The sequence below is a fragment of the Ochlerotatus camptorhynchus genome, unplaced genomic scaffold, assembly GCF_037179485.1.
Source record: "Ochlerotatus camptorhynchus isolate MF236.1 unplaced genomic scaffold, CSIRO-AGI_Acam_v1.1 ptg000102l, whole genome shotgun sequence".
Taxonomy (NCBI): domain Eukaryota; kingdom Metazoa; phylum Arthropoda; class Insecta; order Diptera; family Culicidae; genus Ochlerotatus; species Ochlerotatus camptorhynchus.
The window spans coordinates 3,469,472-3,481,793 of record NW_027040592.1 but is presented as its reverse complement, the minus strand read 5'-3'; the positions used below and the strand labels follow the sequence as shown (position 1 = coordinate 3,481,793).

Below are 12,322 nucleotides of genomic sequence, written 5' to 3'. Positions count from 1 at the left end.
GAAAACCATCTAGCACCATTTTATAGTATGGTGCGTGTTGAGTACATCAAGTTCCGTTACGTTGTCCGTCGAAAATTGTGAGTATCAATATGTTTACCTTAAAAAAGCCAAAATGAACATTTATTGAATATTGGCGTCCTATACAACCAATTCTCCATTACCACCAGCATGATACAACCTTTCCTAAGTAAATTCACTTAATTTCCACTTTCATCTTAGTGGAAATCGCACATATTCACCATTTTCCGAAAAATGCAGCTGCGCAGGAGGTAACCTCTCCCTGTGGGTGCAAACTTGTTATGCATAATTTTCCATGAAAACATCTTCGATCCATACCGAAATAATAACAGTTAGCTTTCCAACACGTTTTCTTACACGATTCAAGCAAAAGTTTCCACGGGAAATAATTAGTTTTTCTTTATAGACCGATTTGCCCCAAAAATCGTCTGTTTTACTTGGAGAATTTATAAACTATCCTCCTTCTAGTAGTTCTCACTTCGAAATGTAGGTGGCGAAAGCTTGGAAAAGTTTCACTGCAAGACGCCAATTATGGCGAGCGTTAAATGCTGAATAACAAAAAATAGGTTTAAAGGATTAGAATGAGAATGTTTGAAATATATTCTAACAAACAATCAATACATTTCCAAATAATTTTTGTTGTTATTAATGATTCCGGATTTTTTAAACAATTGTATTTGGTTCGAATCGGAGTCAGAGTAGGTTAATTTCAAATCAGAAGAATTGGAGTCGATCGATTTTCATCCGACTCCACAGCCCTGTTTATAAGTTACAAGAAGAAGTTGAAAAGTATGTATTTGACACATAAAACCTTTTTTTTAGAATATCACAATCAGCGATTGCATGATTCGTGAGTGCTCACTCTGAACGAATCATACAATAGCTAATTGGGTTTAATTTTAATTTTTGAAAAGTAGGGTAGAGCGCTACTTCGACGTAATCGCCCATTTCCGTTCTATCGATCAGAAAAGATCAAAAATATCAATTATGTCACCGTGCACAAATCAATAATAGGTTCGTTCCGATGCGTTAGTTCATTAGCTACAATATAAATCCTACTAAGACCCACGCACATTAGATCCAGACCAGACGCGTTGCAGCAAAGTGACAGCTAAATCTATTGTCTGTCAAATTTACGTCAACGCAACGCAAACGGATCTAATGTGGGTGGCCTTTTAGAGCGCATTGTATGAATATTTACACTCATTGTTCTCAAAACAAAAGAAGCGCTTCTAGCGAATCCCCTTTCCTACGTTTATATTATAAAACTAAACTAACAAATTGACAGATCGCTCCCATACATCGTACCATTCGAGGGGCGCTGAAATGGTGAATTTTACTAATGCAATCACACTTATTTAAAATAGTTCCACTGCTTTAAAATGGATGAAATTTTGGATTTCGGTTCCATTTGACATGCAGATTACGAATATGCAATTACCTGAATACCCCTAAATAACCCAATTGTGAGTCTCGCAAAGCAATTGTATTTGCCAAACAGATACTTTTCAACCTTGTCTTGCAACAAACAAGCACCGAATCTAATTATAACATCTAATGATTTCACAATTCCTAAAAATATCCACCCTGGCCTCGGACTCCTAAAACTGCTGAAGTCCTTACATTTTCACATGTTCTGCGAGTTTCAGAAGCGCAGTTTTCGACAGTTTTCAGAATATTGATTTCGGACAACCGTCGTTGCTTTCAACTGTCATTTTGCAGTTCACAACAACATTTGAATCGCATAAAAACGTCGAGAGAGTAGCATATTTTTTTCTCTGTTCGCCGTCGTCGCGTAGGCATCGCGTGCATCGTATAGGAATATGTAGGTACAGGGCGGAGAAAAACTTCACACAAACTCCACCACAGCACAACACCCAACAGTGGGGTATTTGCGACCATGGGATGCTGTGCATGAAGCTTTTCCGACCGATTCTCACAGGAGAACGCGAGATTTGCGGAGAGCGAGAACGCCTTTCCACGACTTTATGAGGCGCGCAGCAGTGTTGCCAGAAATGCTCTTATTTTTGGCCACTTGCGAAATTACATTTACGAATAGAAATGAATTGACACTTACCAACTTCGACGACCAACAGGAGGGCCGAGAAGGTGGCCACCACGCCAAGGAGCCGGCCCGAGACATTCCGTATGAATCCACCTCGACTGCTTCGTTCGCTAAGGTCATTCCCAATGTTGCTGCTCATGATCACGCACAATCGACGGTGGCTGAGGCGAGAGCCAACTCTGCTGGCTGTGGACTGGAAACTGACCCGAAATTGCGTTGTTGTAGTTGTCGTCGTCTCGTTTGGTTCGCTATGTGGGCAGATGCGTGAATAATCCGGGGGTGGTCACTCCAGTAGTGAAGCACAATCCTTGCTTCAAGCTCGACGGATTTTCCACCTACTCCCTACTTGCTGACGTGTTACACGCTGCTGGGATCCAAAAATGTTCAAAAGAGTTTCCCTATTTCTTCGCTTTACACTTTTTCACAGCAGAATTCCAAAATCGAATGCATCCGCGAAAGATGACACTTTGTGGGCTTCGATTACACCCACTTTTCTTCGACGGAAAATTTCTTCACTTTTGCTTTTAAACGTTACAATCGGTAACTAGTTCCGGTAGGAATCTTCTCTTATATCCTCGCTTCATAGTGTCTGCTTGGTTTGGGCTACCTTTTGTTAAATTGAAGAAAATATTTCGTTATCAACTGAGGACCGTCATCTGCCATCCGTCGCCAGAAGGTCGATTTTCACTGGGGTCGCACAAATCGTGCACAGCGGGATGCGGGCGAAAAGGACCAATTTTCCGACACACCGAGGAAAATTCGATGAATGAAATGCACATACACACCGACACGAGGCGCAGCTTCTCTGGGAGGGAGCGTGAGTAAAAGCTAGCTCTCTCGAGAAGAGCGGAGTAATACGTTGAGATGATGATATCTGATGGGTGGTGGATGCTGTGGGTTCGGATAGAGTTGTTAGTTTTTGTTTTCTCTCAAAGGAAAGTTAGTTTGGGAAAAATCTATTCTATTTAAAACTTGCACACATTATTTCGAAATCGTTCTTGGCAACTGTCCACAACTCGATACCTGATACCATCGGGATATAAAAATGTCGAGTTTCGTAGAACAACATAACGCAAAGGGAATCGATGTAAGGGACTATTGAATTAGCCTTGAAAATCATTTTTCACTCTGGTTCTACATCGCTATTGACGTATGGGTTAGGGAAGATGCATAAATGACGTAGCATTTTAGGGTGCCCAGTACAGTGATGCAAAATTTGACATTTTCGCTCCACAATACTTAAACGATTCCAAATCGGATCCTGACTAACCTCTTCAAATTTGAACCCATTTGGTGAGAAACTGAGATGGCACAAACCATTTGAAGTTTGTATGGGAATTACTATGGTAGAACCAAGATTTCTGTTCATTTCTATCTAATAATTCACCATATGGGTCTGCTTCAAAAGCTTTCAATTTTACTTGTAGGAAATTTTCCCAGCTACAACTTTGCTCAAGACAACTTTTTGATTAAATCTAAGGATCGAAAATTATTAATGGTTCAATGCACTGATGTCTTATGATCATGCTCAATCAACTGCTCAGCAGGCAACATTGGTGTTTCTGGGGCGTTGAGTAGGACACAAAAATTATGGCTACTATGTCACACTGCAAAATACAGTGTTGCCTACAGAGCAGCTGCTTGATCATGTCATAAGTTTACCAATCTCTTAAATAATTTATAACTATTTCCTGTCTCGTTTTACATAGAAACGATCTTGAGCAAAATTGTAGCTGAGAAAATTTTCTATAAGAATAGCTATCGAACTGTTTCACAGCTCAATATAGAAAAAGACTAGAAGGCAATGAACAAAAAGTTGAGATTTCCCATAGTAATTTACATGTAAACTTCAAATGGTTTGTGCGAAATCTGTTTCTAACCAAATGAGTTTGTAACTTTTGGAGGCTAATTACGACCCGATTTGAAACCATTTAAGCACTGTGGAGCGAAAAAGTCAAATTTTGCATCAGTCTAGTGCCCAGCCTTGCAGATAAATACGTTACAAAGGGGAGGGGTTTCAAAGTTGGTGCTTCATCAAACGTAAACAAACGTTTAACGGTCCCCCTCCCCTTTGTAGGGTATTGTTCTATATGGCTGGCCACTCTAAAATGCTACGTCATGTATGCATCTTCCCTTATCGAATTGTGGAGAATCGATTGTCACACACTCAGTTCAGATTACCAAGATTATAACAGCTGAGCTCTGAGGTCATCTCGGTGTGAACAATTGATCCTACCAAGCTCTCAGTTTAATGATGTTTCTCGTAATCTGTTCACTGGTTACAAACTAGGTCTGGTGAATACATAGAGGTATTCGGGGTAAGACGGACAGCTGATTGTATGAAATTCTGTGCCTGCCGGTCGTAAGGTTTTCACTCGGTATATTTTTAATAAATTTGTAGTTTTGAAACTACATAGGGTCGGTGTTCCAGTAATAGTTGTGTATGTATACCGCATACCAGAATAAAGGTAGAAGTTTGGGTAATTTTTTTTTCATCTGTAACTCTCCTACAATAAAGTATATATGTATAGTTGAAACTTTAGATTTGCTCATTAATGACGGAGAAAAATCAGGTTGCACCTAAAACGGAAAGGGTAAGTCTGACAGTTTCCATGTCAGATTATGAAATGTTTGCTAATTAGTACACTGAAATCTCCGTTTACGAAATAGTTGTTTACGCAGTATCCGAAGTAAATCCCAAAGAACGAGGTTTTTGCTTATGAAGCAAGTTCCAAATAATGAGTTTTTTTTTGCGTTCTACCCTACAATATGGGCATTTTTGGAAATCCAAGAAGGCGGTTTACGGAAAAACCGGAACACTCAAAAACGTTCACACGTCTGATCGAAGTGTTTACACTTTTGATTTTTCATATGTACATATTCAGAGACGAACCAGCCAACGGCTGAAATTCTCTATAATATTGAAATCAATCAAATCAAATCAATTCAAATGTACAAACACATTTATTTTAAGCAAGGGTAATCAACTCTGCACACTGTGCCGAAACTAGCACGGCCCCCTTTTCGGCACGTAGGGCATACGTTAACAAATATTATATAAAACGGCAGAACTGTTGAGTTTTGCCAATCGTACTTATTACTATGGTTACTGCTTTGTTTACTTCAGATACTGAAAACAAAATTGAAAAAAAATATCTATGGACAGCTGACTTCCGATCCCGCCCCTGGCAAACCATTATCCAGACCAAATCATCTCGGAGCCTTCTCCAGGAGATCTTCTAACGTTACCTATAGCGCTGCGGGTTCTATTGCAGGGAAAATACAGCATAATATTCAAGACGTTTGGTCGACGGACACGGATTGGGGCAACATAATTCCTATGGAGATAGCTACGCACTGGATGGATTGTACTGTGCCACGAATAAATTCCGATTCTTTCGCGCCGGCTCTTCTTGTCTAGCATCACAAATGCTTCCAAGTAGGACATCAGAGTTGCATCAAGAGATCGCAACATTCGTCACATTTCCCGTCGTTTCTTCATTGTGCGCTGTACGGAACTGCGGAGCTAGGGCACCACACACGGGACGCTACGTATTATGTTGTATACTTATCCGAACAATTGTTCCCATATTGCGCGAGATAATCGCAGATTGGTGGCTTATATGTGGGAGTTTCTTCAGATCAGATCCAACCAAACCAGAAGGATGTTGAAACCGAAACAATTAAATCCAATGTTCAACAATTCCAAATACTTTAAATAGCGCTTCTTTTCCTGATACTAGAAGGCTGAACACTTGTCCGTATCGGCTTGGAACATATCCACTGGTTTGATTTCCCGTTGAACAAACGCCGTCACGTCCTTCTTAAGTCCCTTTTCAGCTGCTTTGCGAACTTCCTCTACGTGTTTCGCTTCACAATTCCTATGCAACGCTTTTTGGTTCATTAACTTCAAGACAGACACATCCTTTGCGGTCAGGAGAATGTTTTCATGTCATTTAGGAGGCCATGCAAAATCGGAGACAAAAATCATTATTTTAATTGAGCTCGTGGTTCCAAAGGAAAATAGTAATTACATCAGCATTAAATATAATAAAATAATTGGAGTTTCGGCTATGAAGTCTGGCGAGTTCACACCTAGTTTTTTTTAACTGCCCAACGTTTTGCTTGTTTTTGGCAGTCTTTCTCGGAGGAAATAATTCTACCGTAATTAAATTTCTTCTGAGGAAAGCTGCCAACATTTTCTGAGTATTTTTCCACCGAGAAACCGTTGTGAACATAAACAAGCACAAAGGTCATTATAAATTCAGGGTTGCCAAACGCATGGGATATTGCCACCTTGATTGACAGATTTCGACTCATTCAACACAGCGTAGGAACAGCTAAATCATTCGGCACAGATTAAGGTGTGCAGAGTTGAATACCCCTTGATTTTAAGAGTATTTCACCATGGTTCAATGTGTTCTACACTAGAAACATTGAAATCTTTCTCTATCAATTTAAGTGCATTGCACATTGAAACTACTGTTCAAAACAGATAGATTTGAAGTGTTTTACATTTCAATGAAATGTGAATTGCTTGTTCTCCAAGGTAATCATCATAAACATCGAGCACATGAGTTGTAACTTCATTCTTGTCAAGCAGCCTCATATATGAGAACAACCGTGGCCCTGTAAGATCAAACGTTGACAACAGTTCAAGATTTCTCACCCCAGCAGGCCTGGGTTCAATCCCAGTCGGCGCCGCCGGGATGTTCTGAGGCATAACATCTCTGATCACGCCTTCCTTCGGAAGGGAAGCAAAGCCGTTGGTCCCCGGTTCATGAGTTGATGGGTCGATAGATAGGGTCCAGGTGTGGGAGCTGTCTTCCTGGCGTCGGTAGCATTGGTGCTCAGCACGGAAAACAAGATCGACGGAAACTAATCAAGGAAAAAACAGTCCAGGATCAATTCCCAAATCAGACCAATTAAAAAAAGGCAAATGTATGCTCTGCCCTGTGGCAGCTTTGTTAATAAATTTGTCGATTCAATTTTGGACTCGGAAAAGTAGAAGTCGATAAAGTAGAATATTGTAGAAAATTGAACTATGATGTGCTAAGCTATTGATATCACCATATGTGGCACATAGACTCCAAGTGTGGCACAATTCGAACCAATGGTGCTCAGGCATGGTTCACAGCACAAGATTCACACATGAAATGGATGTGTTTCACAATAAGTGCTCAATTAAGTCTAGATAGAGCTGACATTAGGGCGTAACAGCTTTTGTAAACATTGACTTCTCGCGATGATTTCTAGGAATTCAAGGCACGCCCACGCAAACCAACAAAACCATCGAGTAGGGAAAGACTTCCCCTATCCGATGAAAATGATGGTTTGCATGGGCGAGCCTTGACTTTTTAGTAGTCATCGAGAGAAGTCATTGTTTACAAAAGCTGTTACGCCCTAATTCCAGCTCTATCTAGAAGTGTGAGACACATGATGATAACGTGTGGAATTTGTTGAGTGTAAATGAGCATCATAACTTTCTTATTTTTTTTTTTATCTAGTTCGTTTATTTGTAAGGCTCAATCGCGTTAGCTTTACGGAGCCGATAATTCATTGTTCTTTGTTTGTAACAAAATTCACTTAATTCTATGTCTAGTAGGAGTTGGGCCGATTACTCGCGGCTTACTCGAGGTTAGAGGGGTACATTGTCGAAGGATAGGAAAAGGGGAGGAGCTTGGGTAGGGTTTCGTTGTCTCATCAGAGTGATGTCGCCAGTATGAACGATAGTGTGGTTCTAGATTCGTCTGGAAGTTCGACCGGTTATGGTGACCAGTGGGCGACGATGAGACTCATCGAGACGGGGGACAAGACAAACAAAAACTAATAAAGAGAGACAAAAGACAAACGAATTAAATTCTTATACTAGACATTTGCAGAAACACATAAATCGACTGCATATAGCAGAGATCGCGGGTACCCAACACGTCTCTGATAGGAATATAGGGTTGTCTTCCTTGGGCCTCGAGGGTATTCAAAAGTCGCTCTCTGGCGGCGTCATTATCCGTACATTGCCAAACTACGTGATCGATGTCGTCGTAACCGTTTCCACACCGACATATGTTGCTGTCCACGAGGTTTATTCTATTGAGATGCGCATCTAGCGAGTAGTGGTTGGACATAAGTCTACTCATCACACGAATGAAGTCACGACTTAAGCCCAAGCCTTTAAACCACGCTCTCGAAGAAACATTAGGAATAATTGAATGTAACCACCGTCCAAGATTTCCATTGTCCCAATCGGTTTGCCAACTCGAAAGGGTACTCTGACGCACTAAATGGTAAAATTCATCGTGTGAAATTTGCCTGTCATACAATTCGCCTTCCTGCGCGCCCACCTTTGCGAGAGAGTCCGCCTTCTCATTGCCTGGGATTGAGCAATGTGAGGGGACCCATACAAAGGTAATCATATATGATCTTTCGACCAGCACACTCATCTGCTCCCTTACCTTTGAAAGGAAATAAGATGAGTGCCTACTTGGTTTCATCGACCGAATAGCCTCAATAGAACTGAGACTATCCGAGAAGACGAAGTAATGGTCTGCTGGCATGTTGGAAATCATCCCCAATGCGAAGTTGATTGCTGCCAGCTCAGCAACATAAACGGAACAAGGTTCCTGAAGTTTGCGGAAGGCGCTAGAGTTTTCATTGAAGACACCGAAGCCAGTGGATCCACTGAGACGAGACCCGTCTGTAAAATATCTGTTCACGCAATTGACGTGTTGGTACTTTTCAGTAAAAATACGTGGGATAATAATAGTTCGAAGTTGATCTGGAATCCCGTGAATCACTTGTTTCATGGATAGATCATATTCAATTGAGGAACTGCGATTGGTGAAGTGAGCACGGTCTGGAGTATAACAAGGAAGACACATATCCGAGGATATGTAGTGGTGGTAGATTCTCATAAATCGAGATTGTGTGTTCAGCTCAAAAATTTCTTCAAAATTTGCAATTATAAGTGTGTTCGTCACTCCGCATTTGATTAGTATTCTGAGAGAGAGCTCCCAGAAACGGTTCTGGAGGGGTTTTACTCCTGCCAGAACCTCGAGACTCATGTTATGCGTTGAATGCATACAGCCAAGAGCAATACGCAGACAACGATATTGACTTCGTTCCAATTTTATAAGGTGGCATTTTCTTGCCGAGAGAAAGCAGAAAGAGCCGTACTCTAGAACAGAGAGAATTGTTGTTTTATAAAGCGTTATGAGGTCTCCCGGATGAGCACCCCACCATGTGCCGCAAATTGAACGGAGAAAGTTGATCCTCTGCTGACATTTTTGCTTCAAATACGTAATATGGGTATTCCAAGTGCACTTTGAATCAAACCAGACCCCAAGGTACTTGAAAGACAATGATTGAGTAATGTTTCTGCCCAAAAGATTAAGTTGCATTTGGGCTGGGTACCGCTTTCGAGTAAACACTACCAGTTCAGTTTTCTGCGGCGAGAATTCGATCCCTAGATTCCTAGCCCAAGAAGACAAGTTATCTAAGGAACTTTGCAATGGTCCTTGCAAGTCCATGGCATGTGGACCTCTTACGGAAACCACACCGTCATCTGCAAGTTGTCTTAGCGTGCATTGTTCTGCCAAACAGTTGTCGATATCTTTGACATAAAAGTTATAAAGAAGAGGGCTGAGACATGAGCCTTGGGGTAGGCCCATGTAGCTAATTCTGGAAGTTGTCAGTTGTCCAAGGGAAAAGTTCATTTGCTTTTCTGACAACAAATTGTACAAGAAATTATTTAAAATTCCAGAAAGTCCACATCTGTGCAGATTGTCTGACAGAATTTCAATGGAAACTGAATCAAAAGCCCCCTTAATGTCCAAGAATACTGAAGCCAATTGCTCCTTGTGCGCAAAGGCCAGTTGAATATCTGAGGAAAGCAGCGCTAGACAATCGTTTGTTCCTTTGCTCTTGCGGAACCCAAACTGTGTATTTGATAGCAAGTTATTTGATTCGACCCAGCGATCGAGTCTCCGAAGGATCATTTTCTCCAACAATTTCCTAATGCACGAAAGCATCGCAATCGGACGGTATGAGTTATGGTCAGACGCTGGTTTGCCAGGTTTTCGAATGGCTATTACTTTGACCTGTCTCCATTCAGGCGGTATAATGTTGTTTTCTAGTAAGGAATTGAATAAGTCTAGCAAGCGTCTTTTAGCGATATCTGGGAGATTTTTCAGAAGATTGAATTTAATCATATCGCTTCCCGGTGAGGAGTTGTTCGATGAAAGAAGAGCCATAGAGAATTCCAGCATTGTGAATGGTCTATCCAGAGAGCTGCCGCTCGGAGACGCTTCTCGAAGAATGTGTTGTGCTGGAGCTGAGTCCGGACAGACCTTTTTAGCGAAATCGAATATCCATCGGTTGGAGTATTCTTCACTCTCATTAGAAGATGAGCGGTTACGCATGTTCCGAGCCACCCTCCACAAGGTGTTCATTGAGGTTTCTCGTGAGAGTCCCTCGACGAAATTGCGCCAATAACCGCGTTTCTTTTCTTTGACTAATTGTTTCAGCTTTGTCTCAAGCTTTGAATATTCCTCGAAATATGTGGAAGTTTTGTGTCTACGAAAAGCTTTGAAAGCATCAGATTTTTCTACATACAATTTTGTGCATTCTTCGTCCCATCCAGGTGTGGCTGGTCTCCTTTTGAAGGGCGCACTTGGAACTTTTCTTTTTTGTGCTTCCAGTGAACTTTTGTATATCAAATCGGCGAGGAATCGATATTCTTCCAATGGTGGAAGCGTATCTATTGATTCGACACCGATTGTCACCGCCGTTGCAAATTTATGCCAATCTATGTTCCTTGTAAGATCAAATGGAAGTCGAGATGGTTCTGCAGAGTGAGGGGCACACTTAATTGAAATGATGATTGGCAAATGATCGCTACCATGGGGATCATTGATAACCTTCCACAGACAATCCAGTGATAGCGATCTTGAACACAAAGATAAGTCGAGTCGACTTTCTCGAGCCGGAGGTTTTGCTATACGTGTCGGTTCACCAGTGTTCAAAATAGTCAAGTTGAAATCGTCGCATAAATCGTAAAAAATAGCCGCTCTATTGTCATCATATAGATCGCCCCACCCAGTACCATGGGAGTTCATATCACCCAGAAATAATACTGGGGATGGAAGAATCGAAACTAGATTCCAGAGTTGACTACGGCTAACGGAGGTTCTTGGTGGAGCGTATACTGAAGCTATGCAAAGATCTTTGTTCTTCACATTTATTTGGCAAGCAACGATTTCGACGCCGGATAGAGCAGGAAGGGAAATTTTGTAGAAAGGGTAGCACTTTTTGATCCCTAAAAGTACTCCTCCATAAGAATCGTCTCTATCCAGGCGTATAATGTTAAAATCGTGGAAGTTGAGTTCTTTATCGGAAGAAAGCCATGTTTCACAGAGAGCAAATATATCACAATCAGAATTGTGAAGTAAAAATTTGAACGAGTCTAGTTTAGGCACTAGACTACGGCAGTTCCACTGTAGCACAGTGATCATATCTTCAACCTCGTTCGACGAATTATCCATCGAAAGATATGATTGATGCAAGGAGGGGCCATGAAACAGTCAATTGCTTAAGATATGATTCTAGTGTTGGAAGCAAGGCAGAAACTAAGCTTCTAAGAGGGTCTTGTATGTTGAACATATTTATTATGAATTCCACAATGTCCGAAAAAGCTAGCAAACCGCGTTCGGACTTGGATTTCTTTTGAGAAGTTTGAGGAGCAGCTTTTTTGTTTTTCTTATCTTTGTTGGGTAATGGCGGAAAATCCTTACTGCAGCCAGGAAGTGGAGCAGTAGGAGCCTTCGATTTAATTTTTTCATCCCCATTACCCTGGGAATTTTGCAATCCTCTGGGAGTGACTTTAGTTTTCTTACGGCGCACTTTCGGGGAGGAGCATTTTCGTTTTGAGGATCCGTTCGTTTTCAAAGTGTACCACCGTAGAGTCACCCTCATCGGATGAGTCAGAGTCCGATTCTTCAGCTGACAAAATCGAAAATTGATTTTCATCTTGGACGGCTGATGCAGCCTTCACCATTTGTGCATATGACTGCTTGGAGCGTCCAGAGATTGAACGCTGCACTTTATCGGAGTGCTGCTTGTACATCGGGCACTCCTGCAAGGGGTGAGGATTCTCGCCACAATAAGCGCATTTTACTGATTCTTTGTGGCAAGAATCCTCTTTGTGGTTTTCACCACATTTGCCACAACGAGTTTTGTTGCCGC

The 12,322-nt window shown here is 41.4% G+C and overlaps 1 protein-coding gene across 4 annotated transcripts in view; it reads right to left on the bottom strand.

Annotated features, from left to right (window-relative positions):
- Lrp4 (LDL receptor related protein 4) overlaps window positions 1–12,322 on the bottom strand; it is a 100,902-nt gene that overhangs the window by 76,720 nt on the left and 11,860 nt on the right. For all 4 annotated transcript variants that reach the window (XM_065219273.1, XM_065219272.1, XM_065219274.1 and 1 more), the window contains exon 2: window positions 2,096–2,690. In XM_065219273.1, the coding sequence (XP_065075345.1) occupies window positions 2,096–2,222 (127 nt within the window). In that variant the 5' untranslated portion in view covers window positions 2,223–2,690. The remainder of the gene's footprint in view (window positions 1–2,095; window positions 2,691–12,322) is intronic.